The sequence below is a fragment of the Canis lupus genome, chromosome 17 (genome assembly GCF_011100685.1).
Source record: "Canis lupus familiaris isolate Mischka breed German Shepherd chromosome 17, alternate assembly UU_Cfam_GSD_1.0, whole genome shotgun sequence".
NCBI lineage: Eukaryota > Metazoa > Chordata > Mammalia > Carnivora > Canidae > Canis > Canis lupus.
In genome coordinates, this window is record NC_049238.1 from 20814943 (window position 1) to 20842315 (window position 27373).

The following is a 27373-nucleotide window of genomic DNA, read 5'->3' on the forward strand; positions in this document are numbered from 1 at the left end:
GTCTGGAAGTTGGTGTGGGGAAGGTTGGGGGAAGGAATTGGAAGCTGCCGGGGCGGGGGGGGGGGGGGTAGTGCAGGTCAGGAACCACTGCCCAAGCCCAGCTGCTGAAAAGGGAGAGTGCCAGGACCACAGCAGTGGCTAAAGGAACAGAAGGAAAGGACAGGATAAGAAGGAGGAATGGCAGGGCACCTGGGTGGCTCAGTGGTTGAGCATCTGCCTTTGGCTCAGGGTGTGATCCCAGGTCTTGGGATCAAGTTCCGCATCAGGCTTTCTGCAAGGGACCTGCTTCTCCCTCTGCCTCTGTCTCTTCCTCTCTCTGTGTCTCTCATGAATGAATGAATAAATAAATCTTTAAAAAAAAAAAAAAAGGAAGAAGGAATGGCTGGGGCCAGGTGTGGGAGAAAAAGAAGAAAGGAAGACAAGGTGTTCAGTCTGGTTGACTGAGGAATGAGGACACTGACAAGAATTGGGCAGTACAGAGAGAGCCAACATCAGGGAGAACGTCGTCTTTTAGGTTGTCACACCAGACTTGGGTATCTTAGTTCAGCCAGGTGGAGTCTGGGGTGGAGCTGGAGGCAATATCTTGGTGGTCTTCCCTGGGGGCCAGGATCAGAGCAGCTCAGGCAAAGTCCTGGCCCACTCTTACAATCAGGGTGCATCAGATGAAACTGCAAAGGGCTAGCAGAAGCAGGAGTGGGAGGTGTCCAGAAAGAAATCAGAGGAAGACTGGACATGAGGGCTGAGTGTGGCCAGAATATGAAGAGTAATAAGGATGCCAACATTCAAGACCACCATGTGTGGTTGTCCAGGTTGTGCACTGTCCAGTAGAATCTGGCTGATGGGTTGGGAAGCTGAAGTTCAGCTTGCTCACCAGGCTATGCACTCCCAGAGGCTGCATCCACCCAGAGGGACCCTTTTTTTTTTTTTTTTTTTTTTTTTTTCTAATTTGTCCTAGAGAGCTGTGTAGCTAGCACAGCTCCACCTCACTAGGTCTGGGACTCAGGAAATTCCTGAGGTTTTCAGCAAGAGTAGTCTTGGTGAAGTGGGGGGAGACCGAGGGGTGAGAGGGGAAGCAATTCTCCAGGGGGCGTGGGGGCCAGTGTACTAAGACCGAGGAAAGAGCATGCTGGGCCTGTCTCCCTCCCTTCTCTTTTTGAAAAAACTTGAGGCCAATAGTGAGACACTAGCAGAGCTTAGTTTGAAAATACCTCCAAATGGGGGTGGGGGGGCATGGGGACAGGGAGGGTGTGCCTCCAGAAGCGAAGCCAGGAGGAAGAGGCCAGGGCTGGGCCAGAGTGCAGTTAGGGGGTCAGCTTGAGAAGGGAGTCTCTCCTCCTCTGAATGGGAGAAGTGAGAAATGAGCAGAGCCTCCCTTGGCCATGTTCTAGCTGTATGACCTTGAGCAAGTCACTTAACCCAGCTGAGGCTCAGTTCCTGCATCTTTACATGGGGATAATGATAGTACCTACCAAATAGGGTTGTTTGAGGATGAAAAGAGGAACATGTACGAGCTCACTTAGAACAATGTGGCACGTAGTAAGCACTATATAAAAGTCAGCTAGTATTGTTTTGAACTGGGGAGGAGGGAGCAGTGACAGGCATTTAATCATGTGAATAAAGGCAAGTGCAGGGAAGGCTAGCTCGCCCAGACTCCACACTGGGGTGGGGTGGAGTGGGGAGCACGGCAGGAGTGCAAAGCAGCAGCTGGGGAGTAGGCCTGGGTCCTGGGGACGCTGCCCAGCTTGGAACTCTTGGCCCCATAAAAAGCACGCTCAGGGCACCGAAGCTTAAATAGACAGCCTCTATGGGCCATGGGAGCCTTGAAGTCATTCTCCTATTATCCCCGACTGTGTGCCTGTGCCGTGAACAGCCGTGAGGATGCAGGGCTTGGAGGGTGGCGGAGTGAGAGACCATTGGAAAGGCTGGGAAATCAGAGGTCAGAAGAGAGGTGGCAAGGCCAGGGTGAGCCAGGCAGCGGGAGGCAGGCTGGGGGCTGAGCGTCTGCCTCTGTCTCGGTGTGAAGGGCAGTGTCCCCAAGGATGGGGACAGCTGCTCACTGTCTCCAGTGAGGACAACAGGCTGAAAGGACAGGGCCTGAGCCTTGGTCATTTCATTCCGCCTAAGGAGCATTTCCGACAGGGCGTAGGGTTCAGTGAAACGTGTTTCCATGGAGAGTGATGGAATCTTAGGCCTCTGGGAAGAATCTTTGTGGGGGAGGGGCTGGATTTGGGGACTTTTTTTTTTTAATAATAAATTTATTTTTTATTGGTGTTCAATTTGCCAACATACAGAACAGATTTGGGGACTTTAAATCCTTAATGACTTGAAGGAACAGCAGGGCCCAGAGGCCAGGTCCTGGGAAGGGCTCCCTTCTTCCTTTATTGAGGTACAGACTCTCCTGCCTCCCTGTCCGCCCCAGAGCCCATCTGCTTCTCACATGCTCTGCTCTGGATGGTGGACGGAACCATGCCAAGAGGCTACTGTGGGGTCCTGTGGGGTGTTGGAGTGAGCGTGTGTGTGAGCATGTGGTTGTGAGTGCACACGTGCTTGTGAGACTAGTGGGGGTGGGGACACCACATCTGCAGGCTGGCTCAGAGGAAGAGAAGGTCCCAGCAGCTGGCTCCAGGCTGAAGTCCCTGTTGCCTGGAGTCCCTCTGCTCCTGGGCACTATGCCAGTCTGCACCATCTGAGCTCCTGAGCCCTGGGGAGAGTGCTGAGCCTAAGAAAAGCCTCCCTCACATCTCCTGGCATCTGTTCCCAAATTCCCTGCCAGCCCAGAGTTGTCTGGGCCACTAGCCATGACCAGAAAGGAGAGTATGGAAGCAGGTGGTAGAGACAGGGCCTACGGGAGCCACACTCACTCCAAGACCCCCACAACAAACCCAACCCATCCATCAAGACCAGCTTCCCACATCTGCTGGGATTCCACTATGGACAGCGGGCAAGGTGGGCCAGCGGAGAGAGACCCACCTCCCGGCAAAAGCCTAACATCTCGCAGAGCATGGTGGGGGCAAGGGAAGGTGTGCCCAAGGAAGTGGCCCTGGAGCTGTCCCTGGAGGGCAAGAGAGATGAAGGAGGGCATCCCAGGTAGCTGCAATATGAGGAAGGGCTCAGAGATGAAGTGTGGAAAGGATGCAGGGAACCCTCGCAAGAGAGGGGAGTCAGAAGAGAGCAGGCCTGGTAGGGGGTAAAGTTGTGGCCATACAGTCCATGTGCTGGACCAGGACCCCCTAGACTATGTCTGTACATCTGGGGAACTAAGGAAGGCTTCTGAATGGTGAGTGACGGCTCAGAGCTGTGCTCAAAAAAAAGTAATAACAATAATAACAGCTCCTACTTTCTGAGACTCTACATGCGCCAGACCTTGTACTAGGTACTTTACACACTGTATTTCTAAACCCCAGGCCAGCAAGAGAGGGGATCGGAGAGGCAGTGTGAGCTGTGGGAGAGGCAGCTGGCCTGGAATCAGGAGACCTGAGTCTCAGGACCAGCTCTGGGGCTCTAACCCTGTGTGAGACACCCACTTTCCCAGGTTTCACTCTCCCCAGCTATTGAATGCAGACCACCCCTGCCCAGCAGGCCACACAGAACCAACTGAAATGTTCCTAAATAATGTGGAGTGTTGTGCTCATGTGGGTCTCCTGAAACCCAGCCAAGGCCTTTCTGCTGTGCTGCTTACCTCGAAGGGCACACCTTGTTCAGTGCTTGGGAGCCCAGCCCCTCCATGTGTCGCAGCTGAGTTTAGCAAAGGCGCAGTGCCCCTTTGGGCCAGTGCACGTAAACAGACCTGCAATGCTTAGCCAGTGTGAAGGCCAGTAATCAGAAACCCAGGCCCATCCCTCCCTCTCTCTACAACACCCCTGTTTCTGCTGTGCCCAGTCACTCTGTTTCTCTTCCTCTGAAACTCTGACTCACGTGTGACTTTGGCTCACTATGGGCCCACCAGGACCCAACCCGTTATAACTCTGCAGCTCAGCCCTGCAAAGCTGACCAGCTTGTCAGCCCATAATTACAGTTCCTGGGAAAGGTAACCTGATTGGCTCAGCCCAGTTGATAGCTTGGGTCCTCTTGGATCAGAGGCCACCTCGAGGTCAACTGGCCTTGGCCAAGGTCTAAGGGTGTTACAGGAAGGGGACAGGCACTCCAGCCATGTCCACCAAAGACAGCCTCCCTCAGGGCCCTGGCCCTTTGCCCTCTAGCTGCCTCCTCCTCACTTCCTGCTATGTCTAGCTCAGGGCTATACTGAAGCATCCTAGTAGTCTACAAAGAGACCTCCAAAGGGCTGCTCCCTGGGATGGAAAGGACTAGCCTTTGGAGGGACACCACTTCCCTCCTCACACTTTGAACAACCACTGTCCTGCCCTGAAGAGCTTACAGCGATCTTAGGATGACAGCCCATTGGACACACTTTCCATGCTCAATAAACAACGTGCACAGTCCCAGGGACACCTGACAGTGCCTGGACTCTGAAGGCCAAAAATCTATGTTGAATCTTGGCTTTGCCAATTTTTATCAGTATGACTTTGGGCAGGTCTCCTTTAGCCTCCATGAGGCTTGGTTTCCTCATCCAAATGGAGCTAATACTCCTACCTTGAAGGTCATGGTGAGGATTAGAGGTCATTAACCCCAGGGCATTGGGGTACCAGATACTGTTGTCCTCAGCAGTAGGGGCACCAAGGGCAGAAGAAGCACAGGCCCTATTCTGTCCTGGGATTGCCCTCCCTTGCTCTCCCCCCAACCCACCTTCCTCTCATACATCATCCTCTCCCTCCTCCCACCTGCCAACCCACAGCCAGCCACATGGAGCGGGGGCCAGGAGGCAAGTCTCCACCCAGTGGGGGCCAAGCCTGAGCCCTGACTGCCTCTTAGAAACCTGGTCCAGTGTCCAGCACCCCCCTGGCCAGCAGGCCCCCTCCCTGCTTGCTGCACAAGGAGACTTGAATAAAAGAAGCTTCGCTCACAGAGGCATCGCTGTGCATTAGGAGGTGGGTAAATATGCCAGGCAGTGTCTGCCAAGAGAGGCAAGTGAGTGGCAGAGACGGATGCTGTGCAGAGAGCTGAGAGAAGGGGATGCTCTGGGGCCAGAGCCAGAGGAAGCCTCCTCAAAAGGCTCTGGGGAAGAAGGAGGCAGGGGGAGGGGGGCGGGAACCCAGCAGCCAGCTTTGCATCAGCACCAGGGAGGCGGGGAGTGATGAATAAGGAAGGAAGGTCTTCACGATAATTCTGTAAATCTAGAATTGTTCTAAAATTAAAAGTTTACTTAAATAAAATAGTAAATGGTAGAAGGAGGAGGAGGAGGAGAAGACAGAAGTGGGGGAGGAGAAGGGCATGGAGGAGGAAGGAGGCAAAGGAGAGAGTATGGCCCCAGACAGGAAACTTGGCCCAGTTTCCAGTGACAACGAGGGCTGGGCAATGCTGTGCACCAGCCAAGTGTTCACACCCGCCCTGAACAATGCTCCCAGGTATCAAGGGAGGTGTTACGGAACAGAACTTGCCACGTTCCCAGTCACAGGAGCGTTGGCAAGATTGCTCTGCCTTCCAACTCCCTTCTGGCTTCTGGGTGCCCACGGTCCCCCTGTCACAGAATGGTTCCTCTGGCATAGACTCAGCACATCCTGGGGAAAGTCTTTACCTAAGGGATGGTCTTCTCTCAGCTACCCAATAGCTTGTTTCTGGTCCTTGAGGGCACAATCCAAGCCATCCTTGTCCCATGTCCTTTCCCGGCACATAGGAGAGGGCCTGGCGCAAAAGAGGAGGTGCTTAAGAAACGTTTGTTCTAATAATTAAGACAAGCTGAGAGGGAATGAAACCATCTTTGCCTCTCTGATTTTTCAGCTGATGTTCTTGAGACCAGCCAGGTATCACAGCCTTCCTGGGTCCCCTGCTTCCACTCAGTCTCCAAAAGTGCTGTGTCCCCTCTCCCAGGGCTGGCTCTTGAGTGCCCCACTGCCTCCTGACCTCTCGCTCAGGCCAGGGAGGTCATCTTCTATGGACGCCGAGGTCCAGCTTCTTGGGAGAAGGGCCCGGATGGGAAGGAGGAGGAATGGTAATTGGAGAGGGCACCAGCTTTGACCCCAGTCCAGAAGGCCTGGAGGCCACCAAGATGCAGAAGAAAGAGCAGGAAGGCCTGGTTCTACGACATACCTGTGTGGCCTTGTCCAAGTCACCCAGCCACTGGACTCAGTCCCTCCAGCTAGAAAACTAGTCTGTGCAAGGCAATAGGCCTGTGTTTGTACCCTGACTCAGCTACCCACCAGCTGTGTGGTCTTAAATGAGTTTCACAAACTTTCTGTACCTCCATTTTCTCACCTGTAAAATGGAGGTAATACCTCTTTTACCACTTTTGTGAAGATTAAAATAATGCTATTTACAGTGCCTGGCACACAAATGCTCAAAAATGCAAGCTTCATTACTTACTACTATTACTACCACCACTACTGTATTACTACCAGCACCACCCCCAGGACTCTCAGCAGCTGTGTGCCAGGCACTGAGCTACCAAGAAGTACTAGCCGCCACCACTGTCCTCAGAGTCCAGTGGGAGTCTGAGAGGACAAAATAAGAAGAGAAAGAATATGCTATATGTTGGCAAATTGAACTCCAATAAAAAAAAAAAAAAGGAAAAGAAAATTGAGATAATTTAATTTAAAAAAAAAAAAGAGGAGGGGGAGGAGAGAAAAAGGAAAAGAGAAAAGAGATGGAAGAAAAAACAAAGAAGCATCCAAAAAAACAAAAAGAAACAAAGACTCGAGGCTCCAGGGCTAACTGGGGGTGTGGCTAGGGGTCCCTCAGGGCTCAGCAGTCAGTAGGGGGAACCTGTAGACCAACAAGACTCCCTGAGCGCCCTGGCCCACCTTGGCCCTGGGAGACCCAGGCAGGACATGTGGCCATCTCCTCCCTGACTCCACGTGGCCTCCTGTGCCAAGAGGCTGGATGCGGGTGTGGTGAGGGGCATGATTTGGTGCCTGAAGAGTCCACTTTGGCTGCCATCTGCCTCTGCTAGGGGACATTACTCAGAGCACTGCAAGTTCTAGCCCCATCCCAAGACAATACAAGGGTTCTCATGCGACCCTCAACATCTGCTCAGGGCTGGCTGGCTGGCACAGCTCCACAGACATGCAGGCCCCAGCAGCTGTGTGTCTGATGTGCACCCAATGGCTCAATGCCATTGTTATGGGGACCCAACTGTGCTTTCTCCACTGTTTGTGGGGCAGGGCACAAGGCCCCTCTAGAGGTCCAGAATCCTAGAATGTCACAGAGCCTCAAGAACATCTCCAGTCTCTTCATTTCTGATAGGATCCCAGGCCAAGAAAAGGGTAGGATCTTGCCCATGATCACCCAGTGGCACAGCTAGAACCAGAGCCCAGGTCTTCTGACTCTCATTCCTGTGGAAGTCCTGGGACAGCCTGGGGCAGTGGAAAGAGAATTGCCTTTAAACAGAAAATATTATTATTCTAGAACTTAGAGCACTGTACGTATTAAGGACTCAAAAAGTCTGCTAGTTGAATGAATGAATGTTTGAGGCATGGTGAGTGATGAATAAAGGGTTCCAGGAGAACTGATTCATTTAGATAAGTAGGATCAGGGAAGGCTTCATGGAGGGAGTGATTTTTGAAATGGGCTTTGATGGAGGAATAGAAGCTCATCAGGAAGAAGAAAAGCAGGAGTGCTGTTCACCAATGTGGAAATGTAGCTGTGGCCTCCAAGAGCCGAGGACACCAATTTCACATGCTGATCTGGGCTCGAGATCCTGCTCAAAACTCACTCCTCTCTTCTGGGCCTATGCATGGTACATGGGACAAGGGGAGCTAGCAATTTATTAAATCCTAAAATACAACTTGGAGAAGAAATAACCTTCTAATCTAACATTCCATCTGATAGGTAAGAAAATTGAGGCTTAGGATGCTGGCATGCCTTAACAAAGGCCCTACAGCAGACTCAGCAAACGAGGGCCCAGAAACCAAATTTGGCCCATCCACTGATTTTTATAAATAAAGTTTTATTGGAACACAGCCACACCCATTCATTTCCATATTGTCTATGGCTGCCTTCTTGATATAATGGCAGAGCCGAGTAGTTGCAAGAGGCCATATGGACTATGAAATCTAAAATATTTACTATCTGGCCCTTTATAGAAGAAAGTTTGCCAACTCCTGTCTTACAGCAAGGTAGTAGCAAGAGCCGGGATGCGAGCCAAGGCTCTGACTCCTGGTTGGGTGCTTTAATTCTGTGCACCCTTGCCCCTTTGGGCCCATGCTGCCCCCCCTGGAGCACTGCCTAAAGGGTGAGATTTCAGGCAGCCGGGCTCTGGACAGGCTCAGCTCCAGGACACATGGTGCAGCCAACAGGGAACACCTGGGCTGGCCACTGCTACCCCCACGACACAACAGGGCTTCTTGTTGGAAGCAGTTCAGCCCCTTTTGGGGGAGTCTGACAAGGAGATGCCAACATATGCCTGCTTCTCCTCCATGGGCAAAACAGAAAAAGCCAGAAAGTGTTAAGTGTAGGACTCAGGCCAGCCAGATGCCAGAGTTACAGACACAGCCTTTCAAGAAGCACACAGAGGAGGACTGGTATCTCCGGCCATCTGCCGAGACAGCCAAGCCCACTTTAAATTGTGCTGTAGAATTACTTTCTCCATGCCAGACTGTCCCTGGTGGATTCGTTTAAAACCCCACCAGATCCAATCTGTTAGAAGTTCTGAGTTCACACATATCCTGTCCAATTGGTCATAAGGATGCAGACAGGCCACAGGCCTGGGCTGTGACCACTGGGCACAGCAGCTGGCCTGTAATAGGTCCCCTAAGCCCCAGGTCAGTGCCCTTCCAACGACAACCAGGGTTGCTACCCTGTCGTGTGACGCTGCCCGCTGCAGGCCTCAGGCTCCCTGTTGATGCCTCCCTCCCTTAACTGCCTCACTCAACAGAGATTAAGTAAATGCCAGTTATGTGCCAAGCATGCTTCCAGGCGTGGAGAAAATAACAGTAGCAAGAGACAAAAATCCCTGCCCTCACAGAGCTTATGGCTGCAGCCCACAAATGCAAGAGCATCTCACACATTGTGTATCTACTCTTTCTTCCCTCCTCTTCCCTCTCCCCTCCTGACTCCAGTTTGGGCCGGAGCACTTGACAACAGGGCCCTGCGCATTGAAACCTCCTGGTCCCCCCATCTCCCACTGCCACCCCCTGAATAGGAATGCAAGGAAAATCCATCTTGACACTTCTTTGCCACATCCCCTCCCTACTCAGGAGCTATGAGTGGCTCCTCACTGCCTTCAAGCTAAGATCTGAACTCCTACACCTGCCCTTTAAAGCACTTCACATTTTAGCCCCTGCTCTCCCTACCAACCTACGCTGCTCAAGTGTACCTTTCTTCTCCAAAAAATTTAGAGTTTTCATCAGTTAGATTTATAATATGCGTTGCTATCTACTTATAAAAATAATAGATTTTTATACAAAATATATATTGTATAATACATAAGAGCAAATTAAAGTTAATCATGAGCCCACGATTCAGAGATAAACTCTATAAGCTTTTTAGTATATTTCTTTCCAGCTTCTCTTTCTACATGTGTGTAGATACATTTTTTTATATTTATATATCTAGTATAGCATCCCCTTCTACATAAAGTGTTGCATCCTGCCATTTTTATTTAACACTGTGGTGGTTTTCTACGTAATTAAGAGACTCCTGAAGAGTATATTTAATGGCTGCCCAATATTCCACCACATAAATATACCTTAATATGTTTAACCAAACCCTATTGGTGAACATTTGGACTGTTTACAATTTTTCACAATGAAAATGCTGCTATAAACATCCTTGTTCATAAATCTTTGTTCCAATCTCTGGTTATTTTCCCAGCAGAGATTCCTAGAAGTGGCATTGCAGGGTCACTGGGCAGACACATTTCTAAGGCTGTTGATGCGTATCATAAAGCTGCCTTCCTGAGAGTCTGTTGGTCTCCCTTCCCCCACTTTGTGAGAATGCTCACTAGCCTCAGACAGGTATATTTTCTCTGCCGCTACTGTGCCACACATCTTGCATTGTGTCTTTGCTTCAGCAGCTCCCCTCTGTCAGAACTCTGCATTCGCCATCCATCCTTCAGAGCTCAGGGCAAAGGCCACCTCCTCCAGGAAGCCCCTCCTGATGGCCCAACTGAAGTCTCCACCTCCAGCCCTCCTTCAGCCCCTGTTTTCAATTCTTCCTAAGATAATTCCCCCCAAGGCCAGGCATTTGAATAATGTGTGTAATAACAGTCTCTTCTTTGTACAGGACACTGAAGTTTTCCAAAGTGCTTCTACTGAGGCGTTTCCTCTGTTTCACTTCAGATAGAAAGTGTTTTGAGGTCAAGGACCATGGTTTGACCTCATCTGGGTCTACTTACCCTGGCCCCATCGCCAACCTCAAGTCTAACCCAGTCTCAAGCTAGCCCCTGATTTAGTGGAGTTTCACGATAGCCTTCACTATTCCTGGCCTACCAGAAGAGATTTTAGGATGTTCCCCTCTGAAGTTAAGACTCACGAGGACAGGGGATCCCTGGGTGGCGCAGCGGTTTAGCGCCTGCCTTTGGCCCAGGGCGCGATCCTGGAGACCCGGGATCGAATCCCACATCGGGCTCCTGGTGCATGGAGCCTGCTTCTCCCTCTGCCTATGTCTCTGCCTCTCTCTCTTTCTCTCTCTGTGACTATCATAAATAAAAAAATAAAAAAATAAAAAAAAAGACTCACGAGGACAGAGGGCCCTGGAAGCCATTCCTGGCTCTGCTAGTGACTTGATGCCTCCTAGGGCCAGTCCCTGTCCCTCTCTGGGCTTCAGTCTACTCATCTATAAAATGAGCGAGTTGAACTCCATAGTGTCTCACCCTCCAGGACTGACTGGTCTCGCAGCCGCAGGCACCCAGAGCAGCCCTGGGGTGCCTTGGAGGGCCCCTGTGCAAAGCCAGCCTCTGGGATAGGCCAGAGGGAGCTGGCCAGGGAGGCAGGCCTGGCTCCAGGCCAGGCTGTGTCTGCAAACACTGACCTTGGCTGCCGCAGGGATTTTCCATGACACCAGCACCCTCCCCCTTAACTCCCCCTAATCCCACGTGGGCCAGGGGAGGGTGGGGGATGGGAGTGGCAGGGGCTGTCCTACACCAGAGGACCCTGAACTACTGCAGGGGGGCTCCCGTGGACGGGGCAGAGCTAAAACAGAGAGAGGACAGAGCAGTGGGTGCAGAGCAGTGGGCCCCCAGGTGGCAAGTCTGGTGGGAAAGCAGGGGCAGGCAGAACACCTGCCAGTGAGGAATGGAGAGAAGAGCTGGAGGATGAGCTAGGAAGATGGGAAAGAGGCCTTGGGAAGGGGCAGGAGGGAGGGAGGGAGGGTGCTGTGCTACAGAGCTATCCTTCCTGGGAGCTCTAGCCTGGAAGGGACAAACTCCAGACCCAGTTCTGTACCCTGGTCCCTTCCCCCACCCCAGGTCCATGAGGCCCTGGTACTTTCCCAGGCCTAGGGCAGGGGGATTCCTTCTGGAGCCCTGAAGCTGACCTCACTTTGCAGGGGCCTGGGGCCACAGGAAGGACGGAGGTGTGAGTCACTGAAGGCCTTCCTGCCGGAAAGCCACTTCCCCTCCCCCTGCTGGATGTCTAAGGGGAGATTCCACCCACCCCAACCTTCCAGGTGGAACAGCATTTTCTGAGCGGTGGCTCCCACCAGGCCTAGTGCTGGACACTGAGGGGACTTGCCAGCCCCTTGGGAGGTCAGAGCCCCGCAGAGCTCCTCTGCAGACCTGAGAGCAGAAAGGCCGGCACTGCCACCAGGCAGCGGGGAGCAGACCTCCAGCACGAGGGAAGATCCCAGAGGGTTCTGGGAAAGGTGTTGTGAGAGCTGGACCGTAAAACTGGAGTAGAAGGCCTGTATTCCCTTCCGCGTCTCCCCTAGGCCCGGCAGCCTCCTCCCTCCTTCCAAGTGCCTGGGCACTCCTGCCAGCTTCCTTCCGCCTCATCTCCTTTAACACACCAATTAGACTCCTATGGAGCCTCCTGTCCCACTTCCTGGCTCCACTCTGCTGCCATCTTCAGTCCAAGGGGGCGGCTCCCTGTCTGCACCTCTGGGCCCTGAGGAGGCAGGATGTTCAGTGGGCCTTTTGAGGGCACCCGCGGGTTCAGGCCTGATTGCTCTCTGCAGACACTGCGGGAGAGCCCAGCCACCCTCTAGGGGGCATCTGGGTCTTGTAGCTACTTCCCTGTAGAGGCCTGAGTCTCCCACAAGCCCCCACTTCTCTCTGGCTGCCCCACCAGGCCCAGGCATCTCCAAGGTCAATCCTCCGCCCCGTGTCCACCTCTGAGCACCAGCCCAGCTCGGCTAGGAGTTCAAGCCTTCAGGTGCCTCAGGCCATAGGTCTGATCCATCTTCCCTCAGGGCAAACATTAGCCGGGCTGGTGCCTGTATTTACATTAGATAACTAGGTCTACAGGGAACCAGGAAACAGAATGCAGCCAGGCATTGCCAAGGGCTGGTGTTTCTAACCTACAGAAGGGCCGGGCCAACCAGGGACTGGACATCTGAGAATCTCAAAGTCAAAGACCTAGAGGGAAGACCTTAGAGTGCTTCATGGTGAAAGACAGGCATTTCCCAAACTGTGCTCCAGGAACACCTCTCCACCAATGCGCACTGAAAGGAAAGGCCTCTAAGGTCAAATAAGTGAGAAAACTTAGCACATTCCCCTGACTTTGACCCGCCTCACACCTTAGCCCAGGTATGGCACTGATGAAGCCTACAATTACATCCAGCGATAACAATCCTCTTAAATTCAGCATCCAGCATTCCTCCAATTTAATCAAACCAAGCAACCCTTTGCTCATCCATCAGTTATAGCAGTCTGTTGGAATTGGTGTTCCAGAAAATTAACTTTGGGAAACACGCATCAGACTGCTGGTGCCAAAAGGAACTTTAAAGACCATCTAATCTTGATGTTTCCCCCAAACTATTCATACTCAATTAATATTCACTAGACACTAGAAGATGAGTTGCTCGGCCAAATGTGGTCTCTGTTTGGCTGCAGGCACTGTGTGGTCATCCACACCACCAAACCACCAAGATCCCCTGTAGAAAATAGAAAGAATCTATTTTCAGTATTTAAAAGCATAACAATAACTTAATTCAGTCTCTAGAATCAGCCCATGCTAATCAGAAGTCTGATTGACAGGGCTGCTCCTAATTCACTTAGATGGGGAAAGAATTAATTCTTGCTTTCACAATTATCTATCCAACGCCCGTTCTATCTCGTAGCTACACCGCACTGATCGACACATTGTACTTCATAAATAAATCTTTCAAAATTTAGACTCTACAAATGGGTGGACTAATAGAAAAAAATAATAAAAGGTATCCCCTAGCAGGGAAAATGATGGGAACCTTTTATCTTGCCCTAACCTGCATGTCACAGAGGAGGAAGATCCAGGCCTAGGGAGGGAAAGGATTTGCTCAAGACACAAAACCAGTTATGGCCAGGGCCAGGTCAGACCTCCAGATCTCCCACCTCTGTAGCCCCATGCTTTCATCTCCACCCAAGGCTGTAGTCAGAGTTCCAGCTTTGCAGCCAGCTAGGCCAGGGGTAAGAGGTCAGGCACTCAGACTGTCGGGCACATGAAGTCAGTGGAGAACGGGCAACTGAGCCCAGTCCAGCCAAGGCCATCACCAAGGGTTCAGACTGATAATGTGTGCTTTAACTAGAAGGAAGTAGGCCACAGGGAAAGAAAATCCAATAAGGGAGTGGGGGTTCCAACCCCTCACCCTCTGCATCTCCCAAGAAGACAGCTTTGGCCAGTTTCCGAGTTCCTTGGTGATTATCAGGAAGAAAACAGAGAAACTGAGGCCTGGAGGCTTCGTGCCCCACTCTCATTTTTCCTGCTGCCCCAAATATCCATAATTAATATTTATGTCAGACCACATAATTAATTTACATGTCCAGCCACCTGGCTTCCTCAGGTGAATTCTATGCCTCCAGACAGGTTCCAGGACCATCTCTTAGCTGAGCTGCTCACAAGCAGGGGCTGCTGGGGCCTTGTTGAATGAACAAGTCAACCTTGGTCACACTGAGCCAGACACCAGAGGGCAGAGCATTGAGTTTAGAACTGAGGACCCTGGGATATAGTCCTTGCGCTGCCATTCACTGGCTGTATGACCTTGAGCAGCTCCCTCTCCTTCTCTGGGCCTCTATTTCCTCATCTGTACCACAAGGATTGGGTCAGAGGATCACTAAGCACTTCTCTGGCTCTGAGAACCCATGAGTCTGGTGGATTCAGGAAGGGTGGCTGGGAGAATGAGGGGCAGTGACAGCCCGGGCCAGTACTCTGAGAGGGAGTGGCTAGAGTCTCATGGTCGAGGTGTGAGTTGTGGCTGGTCAGTCCATCAGGCCTGTGAGGGAAGGTCCTCGGGGAATCAGCCCCAGAGCACAGCTTCTGTGTGTGTCAGCGATACACAAGGACTGAGGGAGCCCCTTGCCCAAAGACTTGCAGAGCTGGACGGCAAGGAGGTGGGGACAACCTTCTGCCCCTTCTCTCGTAAACCCACGCCTGACGTGGGCAAGGACCCGGTAGGCGGCGGGCCTGCTGGCAGGCAGACAGGCCTTGCCAAACTCCCAGTTACTTCCCAGAAGTTCCAGGGCCCCCCGGGAGTGGCTCCACCCTAGCTGGCACTCCTCCCAGCTGGGAGCCCACGTCAGCAGGTCCTCACAGCTCCCTTGCCCTTTCACCCAGTGACAAGGGAACAGATGAGGGGACGAGGGCACGCCTACTCTGGGCCAGGTACTCAGAGAAGCATCTGGTTCCCGGGCATGGCGCTCTTGCTGCCACTTGAGCCACATCTGGCTCCGGGCAGTGCCCAAGGATGAGGCTCCAAGTGGATGGCACTCCTCTCAGGGTCTCAGTTTCCCATCCTGCTCACCCTTCCTGGGTGATGAATCGGCTCTGAGGCATCGGAATGAGCGATGAGTCAGAAAGTCCTAGAGGCCTTGGCCAACTCACAAGGCCTCTCCAGCCTTTTTCAGCTATAAAACAGAGATAGTCATAATCATGGCCTTGTGGAAGTTTTTCGGGATTAAAGTCTAAAATGTATCTGAAGGATAAGACCTTAAGCTTCAGCCCATGGGAGGGAGGGAGGAAGGGTGGGCAGCAGGAGGCATCTGACCCCAAGGGTGAGGTTCATCCAGGCTGGGGCCACCCTGGACAGGACAGTGCATAGAGCGGGGCATGAGGCTCTGGCTTGATAAAAGCCTTTGGGTAAGCCTGGCTGTGCCACTGCTTTGAACACCAATAGAAGGCAGGCAGAGGAAGGAGTTGTTGCCTCTGGCTGGGAGCTGGGGAAAACACAAAGGCCCTCAGGACCTGAGCCAGCAGAGGCCAGGAGGGTGCAGACAGGCCCAGGGGAAGAAGGTGGCTTCACGTCTGCTGGGACATGGGCTGTATTTAGACCAGGGATGACCTCTCTGCAGCTGGGGGCTTTGTGGGCAGCCACAGTGCTGCCAGGCCAGCAGACACTGGGTTTTCCTAAATAACGATGGGTCCCAGAGAAGTCAGAGCCTCTGAATGAGCACAGGGCAAGGTGGTAGTGGTGGTGGTGGTGAGAGGGGAGGTCCTTACCATTGACCCCACAGAGGTTGCCCTGACCACACTCCAGGCAGCCTTTTCCCTGTGAGATCCCATCACCACTGCTTCATCACGAGCCCCACAGGTTCTGAAGTATTTGCACAGCCAGTCTCTACTTTACTCCTGACGGCAGCTGTGTTGGGCAACCAGGCTGGGTATTTTTTAAATTTTTTTTTAATTTAAATTCAATCGGCCAACATAAGTATAATGCCCAGTGTTCATCTCATCATGTGCCCTCCTTAATGCCTGTCACCCATTTACCCCATCCCCCCACCCAATAGGCTGGGTATTAACAGCTGCAGCTCAATCCCCCAGAGTGAAGACAAGGCAAAAGAGGTCCAGAAAGGGAATGGATTCACCCAAGGTCACACAGCCAGCATGTGGTCAAGCTGGGGCTGGGCCCATGCTACCCAATCAATGTCCAGCCCCATCCCCAGTGCCATGCCCTCCCCCACACCCAGGGCAGTGCTGGCCTGGGGGACAGGGAAGGACAGGATAAGATGTAGCTCTGGCTCAGGCCTGCCCAGCTGTCGAGGTGAGTTGTGGTCTGGCTGCCTTGGCCGAGCTGGCGGGCACAATCTGTTCTCGCCCTGCTGGGACACAGACAGGCCAGGCAGGCATGGCAGCTCAACAGCTCAGCTATCCAGGCCCCTGGCACAGAGTGACACAGTCAACCAGCTAGGTGCCCTGGTGGAGGGCAGGGGAGTCCATTCTAAGGGCATCCCACAGCCTCACACACTCCAAGCAGCTGTCCCCGGATCTTCCTGAGCTTTAAGATTCAAATGGCCTTGGGCTAATAGAGATGCCAGCTTGACTGGAACTGAACTGCCGCCCCCCCCCCCGCCCCCGCCTGGAAATGTGAGGGAGATCTGGCACTTCATTCATTACTAATCATAGTGAGCCATTATTGAGCATTTGATATGTACCAGACTCTAGGCTAAGTGGGCTAAGTGCATTATACACATTATCTCATTTATTTCTCCCAAAAGCCCTGTGAGACAGACTTTCTACTTACTAGCCCCATTTTACACATGTGGAAACTGAGGCTCACATGTTTTGTTTTTAAAAACAAAAATAAAGCAGCCAATGGCAGAGTCAGAATTCTAATTCAGAATAGACACCAAAGTACATGGTGCCCTACCTTGCCATCCACATGTTTTGGGCATGCTCCACAGGTGTGGCTGGCAACGGGGAGGGGAAGCTTGACAGAAACATGACAAGGTGCTGCAGTGCCCACCCTTTCACCCCAAGCCAGTGGTTAACTGTACATATGTGGTTGGGGGACCTAGGGAACAGAGCAGGGATGGTGGTAATACTGGCCCTAGAGTTCAAAAGCTGAACATTCTCAGTGCCACTCAAAGCAGAGAAGATCTTTTCCAGTGAGGAATCCTGGACAGCTGCATGGAAAAAGAAGCTTTTGGTTACATTTTGATAAGACTTAGGAGGAAATTGGAAATCCTGCCAACCAGCATTATTTTATTATAATAATCCTACTAATAAAAGTAATAAGTATCTTAACAGCCCAGTGAAAAAAGCAGGACCAGGACCAGCAGACCTCATTTTACAAATAAGGAAACATGCTCTGAGAGGGGGGGAGTAATTTGCCCAAGGTCACACAGCCCCTAGTGACAGGGCCAGAATGTGTGCTTAGGGCTTCTGAGTTCCTATCCAGGGTCTTTTCCCCTCCAGGTCTCCAGGCACAACTCCTGACCTAAGGCCATTTCGTGGCTGGTTCAGAGGGAAGCTTTGCCTCTGCCCAGCTCCCTGCTTAGTGAAGGCTGGGGGCAGTGTGGAGGAGACAGGGGTCGGTTTTGTCTGGCTGGTGATAGAAACACCTGGAAGGACAGGCAAAGTCTCTGCTTTACCAGGGGCAAAGCCACCTCTCCATGAGGACAGACTCTACTTCAGGACCAGGCACAGAAGATGACCCCAGGGCTCCAGACTGGGCCAGTGAAGACCCTGGAGCATCATTCATCCAGCTGGCAGAGAGGCAATGTCTCCTTTCTCCCCTGACACTAGTAGGCCAGCTGCCTCAGGGAGACTGGAGGGCCCCAGTTGCCAACTACCCTCATAAGCTTTGGCTGGCAGCAGGGGAGTCATCAAGGAGCCATCCATGCATGCTTCAGTGTCCTTCCCTCCACAGTGAATCATGGGATGTCCACTCCCACCCCTTACAGCAAGGCAACTGAGGTCCAGCGAGGACAAGGAACAGGTCCAAAGCCCCCAGACACTGAACTAGAACCCAGGTCTCCCAGATGACCTGCCAGTACCCTTCACACTATCTCTGCTACCTCTGGACGAAGTTCCCACTGCATTATGAGTCAGCTTCTTCTCTAGATTTAGCAAAGTTAGGTCTTTGTAGCCAAACAGACTCCCGTTCACACGCAGGTGAGGTTGGTCTACTTCCAAACGGTGGGACCTTGGAAAAATCGCTTAACCCTCCCAGTTTCCTCCTTTCCTTCCCACCTACCCTATGGAGTCGACCAAGAGCATCAACGAGGAACTGGCACGGTGTGGGGGGTCAAGGATGCACCCGTTAGTGTCGGCTGGAAGGAGAGGCCCGAATCTGCCAAGCCGGGGGAGGTGGAGGGCAGAGATCTCGGGGGAAGGGGCAGGGTTTCTGGAAGAGCGGCCCCACAGTGCGTGCTTTCTCTCCTCTTCCCCCGCCTTCCCCCAGGCTATGGCCACGCAGCGCCCAGCACCGACGGCGGCAAGGTGTTCTGCATGTTCTACGCGCTTCTGGGCATCCCGCTCACGCTCGTCATGTTCCAGAGCCTGGGCGAGCGCATCAACACCTTCGTGAAGTACTTGCTGCACCGCGCCAAGAGGGGGCTGGGCATGCGGCGCGCCGACGTGTCCATGGCCAACATGGTGCTCATCGGCTTCTTCTCGTGCATCAGCACGCTGTGCATCGGCGCCGCCGCCTTCTCCTACTACGAGCACTGGACCTTCTTCCAGGCCTACTACTACTGCTTCATCACGCTCACCACCATCGGCTTCGGCGACTACGTGGCGCTGCAGAAGGACCAGGCGCTGCAGACGCAGCCGCAGTACGTGGCCTTCAGCTTCGTGTACATCCTCACGGGCCTCACGGTCATCGGCGCCTTCCTCAACCTCGTGGTGCTGCGCTTCATGACCATGAACGCCGAGGACGAGAAGCGCGACGCCGAGCACCGCGCGCTGCTCACGCGCAACGGGCAGGCGGGCGGGGGCGGCGCGGGCGCGGGCGCGGGCGGGGGCGGCGGCGGGGGCACGGGTGGCAGCGCGCACACCACGGACACCGCCTCGTCCACGGCGGCGGCGGGCGGGCGGCGGCTTCCGCAACGTGTACGCCGAGGTGCTGCACTTCCAGTCCATGTGCTCGTGCCTCTGGTACAAGAGCCGCGAGAAGCTGCAGTACTCCATCCCCATGATCATCCCGCGGGACCTCTCCACGTCCGACACGTGCGTCGAGCAGAGCCACTCGTCGCCGGGCGGGGGCGGCCGCTACAGCGACACGCCCTCGCACCGCTGCCTGTGCAGCGGGGCGCAGCGCTCGGCCATCAGCTCCGTGTCCACGGGCCTGCACAGCCTGTCCACCTTCCGCGGCCTCATGAAGCGCAGGAGCTCCGTGTGAACGCCCCTGCGGGGCCCGGAGCGCCTGGGGGTGCAGGCGGGGCGGGGGAGGGGGCGCTCCTGCCAGAGGAGCCCCAGGGGTCCTGGAGGAGGCCCCTCGGGGCTCCCCCCACGCCCCTCCTCACCCCTCCCCTGACCCCCCCATCTCCAACTGTGCCTGCTCGTGCACCAGCCGGCAGGAGCCCGGGCTCTGAGGATGTCTCAGGACATCCGTGCCCTGCAAATTCCGAGAAATGTGAAATTCGGGGGGTGGGGGTGGGGGAAGGAAGGCAGAAGCTGGGAGCCTCCCGTCCCTCTGGAAATCGAAGGAGCTCCCCAGTTCTCAGAGGCCCTGCTGGTACCCAGACCACCCCCACCCTCCTCCTCCGTGCGGAGGGAACTTCGTGTTCCGTGTAAGTTTGCATCTCTATTTATACCTCTGTCCTGCCAGGTCTCCCACCTTCCCGAGGCTCCAAAAGCCAGGGTGTCTTTGTTCAGGTCACCCCCACTCAGCCCCACTCCCCTTCCCCATCCCCAGCTGTGTCTCCCAACCTCCCACTACCTTTTGTGTTGTTTTGCATGGCTTCGCAGTTATGGAGAAAGTGGAAAGCCAGCAGTCCCTAGAGCTAGTCCCCAGAAGGCAGGCCGACTGAAACAAGGACGGGCAGGCTGCAGGAGGGACAGGGAAGCGAGGGGGAGGTAGTGGCCCTCCAGGCTGCAGGGTGGTCTAGTGGTAGGTGAGACTTTACTGGCCTCCAGCCCACATAGGGGTGAGAGAAGTCCAGCCTCAGACACTGCCCTTAGAATTGAACAGAAAACTTCATACTTGCCATCCCCGGCCACTGCTGACAACAACCAACTCTTAAATCTGTGGAATGAGTTTAGCCTCTGAAAACCCTGTCCTGACTATTCATTCGCTTGATTCTCACAATGCCCCGGTTAGGTCACCAGGGCAGGAGTTCTCATCCCCGTTTTACAGGTGACACTGACTCCCAGACAGGGGAAGTGAGTTGCCCGAGGTGACACAGATAGCAAAAGGCACAGGGGAACAAGAACCCAGGCTGCTTGTTCTAAGCCTCAGCGCCCTTTCCTTCTGACTCCTCTGCCCACTGTTGAAAGCAGAGCTCCTGCCCTACACACCCAGGCATGGTGTGAGCCACGGGGGCTTAAACCGGAGGCAGACCCCAGGACTGAGCCATTGTTGGGGCTCAGCATCTACGCCACTTGGCAGGGAGCCAGGGGCTCTGGCTGGGACCCTGAGGTAGGCAGGACCCCTCAGTCTCTGGACTGCCTGCTCACAAACAAGGAAGCAGGGCTGAGGCTCATGGAAGAAAGCCAAGCTCCTGGCTGGGGCTCTAGGGGGTTGGGAATTGGGTAGAATGAGCTAGAGAACTGTCAAGCATATCCTACTGGGACATTATCCCTGGCTCTACAGCCAGTGATGGTGCCCGGGTCCCAGGTAGCTGGAGATAAATTAAGGCTGCAGCAAGGGATGCCCCTCCCAGGTAGGGAGTTTGGACCTGATGTGCCCGCTGCCGACCCCACCTGCAACCAGAAACCCTGACACAGAGCAGCAGATGGAGGTGAGACCCTAGACTCCACTGTTGGGATCCACAGCTGGAGCTGGAACTGTCTCAGGGCAGCATCGAGGGGCGGGTGAGGGGCCTTCCCCCACTCAAGACTGCCCTCCTGTGTTGTGCCCATGTCAGCGCCCTACCACTGCTGAGCAAGGCCAGTCCTGGTATTCAGAGAAGCTGGGGTGGGGGACCCAGAGGGTGCTCAGCCTCGGCTGCACCCCAGCCGCATGCTCCAGCCTCTGGGAACCCCTGAAAGACAAGACGTCTGGCCTGTGTGTCAGTCCTGTCTCGGTGTGGAGGAGCTGGCTGCCCAGGTGCCAAGGAGAAGAGGGCCCGGGACCCAGGGGTGCCCTCTGTGTTTATGTGTGGGGCTGGGGGGCAGTGCTGGCTGCCTCTGTCCTGTGTGTGACCCTGCCCTCGAGGGGTCCTGTCCCGTCAGTCCCGAGGGAGCCACAACCAAAGTTGCAGGGAGATGGTGAGGAAGGAGGCCAAACAGTCCTCAGCAGAGCATGGCAGACTGCTCGGTCTCCAGCTGGGTCTTTCCCAGGGAGCTGGAAGGCCGATGTTGCTTCCCCCCTCACGCCCTCCCACTGCAGGCAGCCTTTCTGCTTCCCCAATGCCTTATGCCTGGGCACACTGCCACAGAATATGCAATACATGTGGGTGACACGCCCCCACGCCCACGCCCCACCCCGGGCAGCCCCTGGACCCCAAAGGCTATGGCTGCCACGGCCTCCCTTCCTCCCCTCCTGCCTATCTGTCTTCACACTGAGAATGGCGTCTAATAAATGCTGTCCATGGAGACCAGGCTCAGGCTCAGCTGCCTCTGTATCGTATACCCTTGGCACTGCCAGGGAGCGGCCATCCCCCTGCCACCACCAAGGTCTATGGACACACCTAGCTGATCGGCCTCAGGCTGACCAAACCCTTTGCTTCAGGAGTGATAGGAAGCAATCTGGGAGCAACACTGGCATCCCTTTTGTAATTTCCTCCAAGACCCAGATTTTCTCAGTGCCATCCTGGAACAACTATAGGAGCAAGATAAGACCTTAGAAGAGAAATCACCTGGTCCAGTCCTCCCCTCGTATGTGAGTACACAGAAACCCAGAGCGGGCAAGTCACATTCCGTAAGTCACACAGCAGTGAGTGGCAGACCCAGGATTAGAACCAGAACTGAAAATTCCAAATCTAGCATTCCGCCTCCTCGTGCAGCCTGCAGAGTCTGACTGGACACACCCCAGCTGACAATGACACCTCCTTGTCTGCCAGAATGGGGATTCCCTTCTCTACCAGTGGGGACTCCCAGGCATCAGTGGTCTGATTGACACAAAAATGTCTTTTTCAAAGGAAGACACATCACAAGCCTCTGTCTTCAGGGTATATTTCTCTCTGGGTGTGGAGGGACAACTCCGTTGGAACTGGGGCCCCAGTCCCCAGGACAGACCCAGGGAGCAGATGCACCCTCTCAGCTGGTGCCAGAGGCTCCCAGATGTCCCTGAGTACAACCTATAGTAACACCTTATCCACCACAACCCCATTTCGATCTATCTGCATGCCTTTCTGCCTATCTATCTTTCATGAAATAACACTTAACCCCCACTATCACCACCAAAGCATTCTAATACTTTCTATCCTAGTTCATGTTATAAAATGCTGATCACAACCCACTAAATTGATTTCTCTGATTTGCTCCCTGCAGATTGAAATGCTCCAGGGAAATAGGGAGCTGGGGGGTTGGTAGGGGCAACTTCTCCAAGGCCCCCCATCTACACACTTGGATTATTTGAAATATACAGGGAGAGATCTATTTATTGGGGGTTCAGAGTTCAGAGTTCAAAGAAAGACCCCTCTCCCAGGAGACAGGACCCAGCCGTCTCCATGTGACAGTGCTCCTGGCTGCTCCCTGCCCCTGCAGGCAGGCTCCTGGGACATGCTCCTTGCTGGCCCACAGCTCTGAGGGTGGCCATGGCAGGCCGGGACGTTCATTCCCAATTGGCTCACCCATACCTAAGACCACCTCGTCACAAGCCAGGGCTTCCTGCCCATGGCCCGGCTCTCTCTGTCTTCTTAGCAAAGCTAAATGCAGCAATAGAAATGACGTCATTTCTGAGGTCAGCAGTGACCAGTGCAAGGTTGCTTTTACGTTCTTAAGCAGCTCTTGTATGACATACACATCTGACATCTGCCCTCCTTTATTCCTCACTGGGGGCAAAATGATCAGAACTGGAAGGAATCCCCAAGGGGCTACATTCACCCCAGTGTCCCGAGGGGTGATCAGAATGATGGCAGTGATGAACTGCACCCCAGCCCCTGCCTCCAGCTCCTAAGGACTCAGAACTATCTGGAGAACTACTGCGGGCTCTTTATCTCCACAGGATGCCATCTCCACCCTCCTTGCTTCCACACAGCATCTGAGGCATCCTGCACTAAAAAATATATGTACAGCAAAACAAAAATAGAAAACCAGCACCGCAGAGTGGATGTGGGGTATAAATATACCAAGATCCCCGCTGATGTGGTTACTCTGTGTAAGCTTCAGATAGAGGCAGAATCTTCCTGGGAGCCCAGAGAGAAAGAGGCGTGCAATGACAACTCTTCCCAAAATGTGTCCTGTGGTATGCCTTGTGGGAAAAGAGTTCCACAGGCAAATGATTCTAAGGAAACACTGAGTGCTAAGAAAACACTCGCTCTTGGAGCTTCCTGAGCTATCTGGGCTTAGTAAAGGTTGGGGAAAGCCCTGCAGCCAACACAGCTGTTTACCTGTACATAACCCAGCTCTGCCCAAACTCGCTCGCAGCCCCAGACCCTCTGCATGTCATCTCCGCACACCCGGTGTTCCACGGAGCACGCTTTGGGACATGCCGATCTAGTAAAATCTCTGCCTCATAGAGCGGCTGGTCCTGCCCCCTCAAGAAATTCTAAAAGGAGTTTAGCTTATAAGTCTTTCTATAACTGAGGACCATGACCTTTGCAAGATACGTATGTTATTCTCAATCATGGGTCCACTCAAACCAAGGCCTGGAGCAGCTCACTTGCCAAGATCAAGCTGTGGATCGGTGGCAGAGCTGGGATCTGAGCCCAGGCCCAATGGCCCGCCAGCATGTGCTCTCACCCACCCGGCTGTGTTCTTTCACCAGCGTGGTCCATGGCTTCAGGGAAGGTTCGGCAGAAGTCACAGAGCTGTTCAGAACGTGTCGTTTCTAATTCAGAATCTTGGTGAGAGGGAATACTATAAACCTAAAAAATGTCACCCTCCAAAGATGGCGGACTCTGATGGAGCTAAGAAATCCTGTCTACCTGAGATCCTCCCAACTCCCACTCAAGACCATTTAGCTCTTTTTACAGGCTCAGTATTGCCCTCCACCAAGCCCACCAGTAACCCCACAACTCATCTCAGAAAGCCAGGGTCAAGGGAAGACTTCTGTAGGACAGGCATATTGCCGGAGGAAAGAGCAACTGCTCATGTTGGCTACACCAGCCTTTCCAGCCAGAGCACATCTGGCCATGTCCACTAAGAAGCATACAGTGGGAGCCCCTTTGGACTCCCAGAGCTGGGTTCAGGTTTGAAGGTTGAGAGACTCCATTTCCCAAGGGACCCCCCCCAAAGAAGAGGTCTACAGTGGACACAGTCCCTTCCTCTTGTCCAGGTGGCAATAATGTTGGAACAACAGCCTTGGGGACTGCCACCACCTTTGGAAGATTGCAAAGAAGTACACACACACACACACTCTCTCTCTCTCTCTCTCTCTCCTGGATCCTTGGCCCAGCTCCTTTTTCAGAGGAAGAAATTTTGGCTCACAAAGAGGAAGTGAGATGCTCAAGGTCGTAAAGCAAGATAATGACGTAGCCAGGATTAGTATCCAAATAGGCTCACTTTCCACTCCTACACACACACACACACACACACACACACACACACACACACACAGAGTAGGGGCCCAGATGAAAGCTGCTAATCTCTGAGGTTGAGTCATTCTGACGCTGGAAATTTCCCACATGCACATCTGGACAAATACCAGGAGACCCTTGCTCCTCAGGCTTCCGGCATCAGGGGAGGGTTTTGTGTGTGGTGCCACCCCCTTAGGCCAGTGGCTATGATGGAATTGGCGTCAGTGATCTCTGGCCATGAACTCCCCACATTATGGTATTTTCCATTTACAAAGCTCTCTCACTTTATCTCATCTGCTCATTGGAAAACTCTGTGATTTAGGTAAGGATTAACATCCCCATTTTACAGATGTCAGAACTAAAGCTCAGAAAGACCCAAGGTCCTGAAAGCCAGGACAGTTTGACAGTGAGGTCACCAATGTATATCTGAGAGCCACGCCCACCACTGGGACACGTCCTTGGCCATCGATGTGCTGGACCAGGGCTGCTGCTCAGTCCCAACAGAGTGTCCCGCATAACTTACCATGCTGTGCCCATGGGTAGGGCCGCCCCTCCCCCAGGTGGACGTGGTTCACAGAACCCATTAACAGGACACGGGGCTGTCATGAACACTTTATCCACTTCACCATGTGTCCTGGGCAACCTCTGCCCGGAGCCCTAGACTTGGGACCAAGAGAAGCAGAATGTCCAGCCCACAACCCCTGTCCTTCAGATGAAAGGGCCAAAGATTCCTGGGGGAAAGGTCGTGCTTTGACCCAGGCCAAATTCCCAAAACAACACTCTTCCAACAGTTCTTGTTTCCTAAAGAGGGAGCATGTGACCAGGTCATCCCCAGCCACAGAATATTCTGGTCTGACCACTGGATCAGAGTGGCAGGATGAAGGCCCACATCCCTGGCCTGCTTGGGAGCCATCATCAGGGTTGGAGAGGCGCTATCCTTCCAGAGTGCCCAGGTCCCACTGGGGAGACCACAGGTGCTGCTGGGATAGGAAGCCTGGCCTGGGCTTTGTTGGGCTCTGTCCTCATCTCTGTAGTAAAAACTCTCTTTCTACCTCATCCAGGGTAGAAAAGGCTCAAAGGACACTTTTGGCTACTGAGGGATACTGTACAGCTGGTGTCCTTGCCAGCTTCTTTCAAAGGTAAAGGAGACACCAGAGAATTAACAGTCCGTTCATTCTTGAGCATCTACTATGTACCATAGACTTTACAGATCCTACAACCACCGTGTGAGGCAGGGTAGTATGGTAGATGAGAAAGATGAGACTCAGAGAGGGTAAGTGATTCACCCAAGGTCACAGAGCTAGTAAGTGGCAAAGCCCATCCAGGACCCTCTGACTCTTAAGCTCAAGCCCTTTCGCCTGCACCTCCATGCCTGGGAGACATGTAATCAAGCCTCCTTCCCAAAGCAAGAATCACCTTCCCAGCATGGTCATACAGCCTCCATTTACAGGACCCTCACCCTATGAGGCAGCTCTGTCATTCCTTGAGCAACAGCTCTAATGACCATGAATGCCTTCCTTCTACGGAGATAAGAACTGCTTCCAGGTCTGGCTGTGCTCTCTAGAACCACATGATGTAGTTTTCTCTGTTGTGGGCATTTCACTAAAGGATTCAGGATGGCTCCCCACATGGAAAGGTACCTCCCAGTCTTCTCCAGGTTAAAAACCCTATTCTTTCATCCATACTTCCCATGACAGTGCAATTAGATCCCCCACCCTACCCATCCAACTCCCTGCTCTGTAAGAGCTTCAGCTTACTCCTCCCCTTGGGTCTTGGCACACCATATGTGGTCCAGCCACCACAGAGACACTATGACCATTCCCTCCCTCGCTCTGGATGCTACTCTCTTATTAATACAGCCTAAGTGTGCATCTGACTTACAGGCTCACGCAGAGCTTGCAGCCCACCACACCTGCCCTGGAGTTTGTCATGTGAACCACTGTGGCAGACATTATTGGTTACCTAATCAAAAATCATCCCTGCGCCTTTCCACCTTGATAGCAGAGGACTGACATTCCTCAGGTGCTCACCCTTTCCCATCGTCATTTCCAGAGACTAAGCCAATCATGGTGACCTCCGGTATCTTTCCAAAGATTGGAGTAAGTCTGAATGGGTTCAATTCTGGATAATGGGCTCTTCAGGGAAGTCTGCTGGGGTAGAAGGGCTTCCCTCCTCCTGAAAGAAACCACTGCGGAAGAAATGCCAGTCTACTTTGACTGGACCTTGCCAGGTCTATGTGTGATGCCCAGAACAGTGGCAGACATCTTATGACCACGAGAGAAGACATCGTGGACACAGTGAAGATGGCAGAAGGAAGAGATGAAGAGCTTGCTTGTTACTGTGACATTGAGTGATCCCTGGAACCCCTGACCTCCTGTCACAGAATGTGGGAAGTGGTGCTACTGGAGCAAGGTTTCCCCCTTATTGATAGCTAAAAGCCCTATGGCTCTCAGGCTCCAACAACAGGATTATTGTACTGTATGAACCTGGTAGGCCACAAGGAAGAAATGGCTTTTTTCTCCCTCCCTTTGTGGCCCTTAGCAACACTAGGTTGAGTCCCCCATTCCTGGCTCTTAAGTAACAGCTGGGGTCAATCCCAAAGCTTTGTGGTCATTCTTGGTATAAAGAAATCCAGTCTCTCAGTTGAGTCAAAAACTTTAATCTCAAATCCATTTTACTACTAATATC

The 27373-nt window shown here is 53.2% G+C and overlaps 1 protein-coding gene across 1 annotated transcript in view; it reads left to right on the plus strand.

Annotated features, from left to right (window-relative positions):
* KCNK3 (potassium two pore domain channel subfamily K member 3) overlaps positions 1-21606 on the plus strand; it is a 38254-nt gene extending 16648 nt beyond the window's left edge. The window contains 2 exon segments of the mRNA XM_038561008.1: positions 18304-18932; positions 18934-21606. Of these exon segments, the coding sequence (XP_038416936.1) occupies positions 18304-18932; positions 18934-19242 (938 nt within the window). The 3' untranslated portion in view covers positions 19243-21606.
* Positions 21607-27373: the final 5767 nt, after the last annotated feature.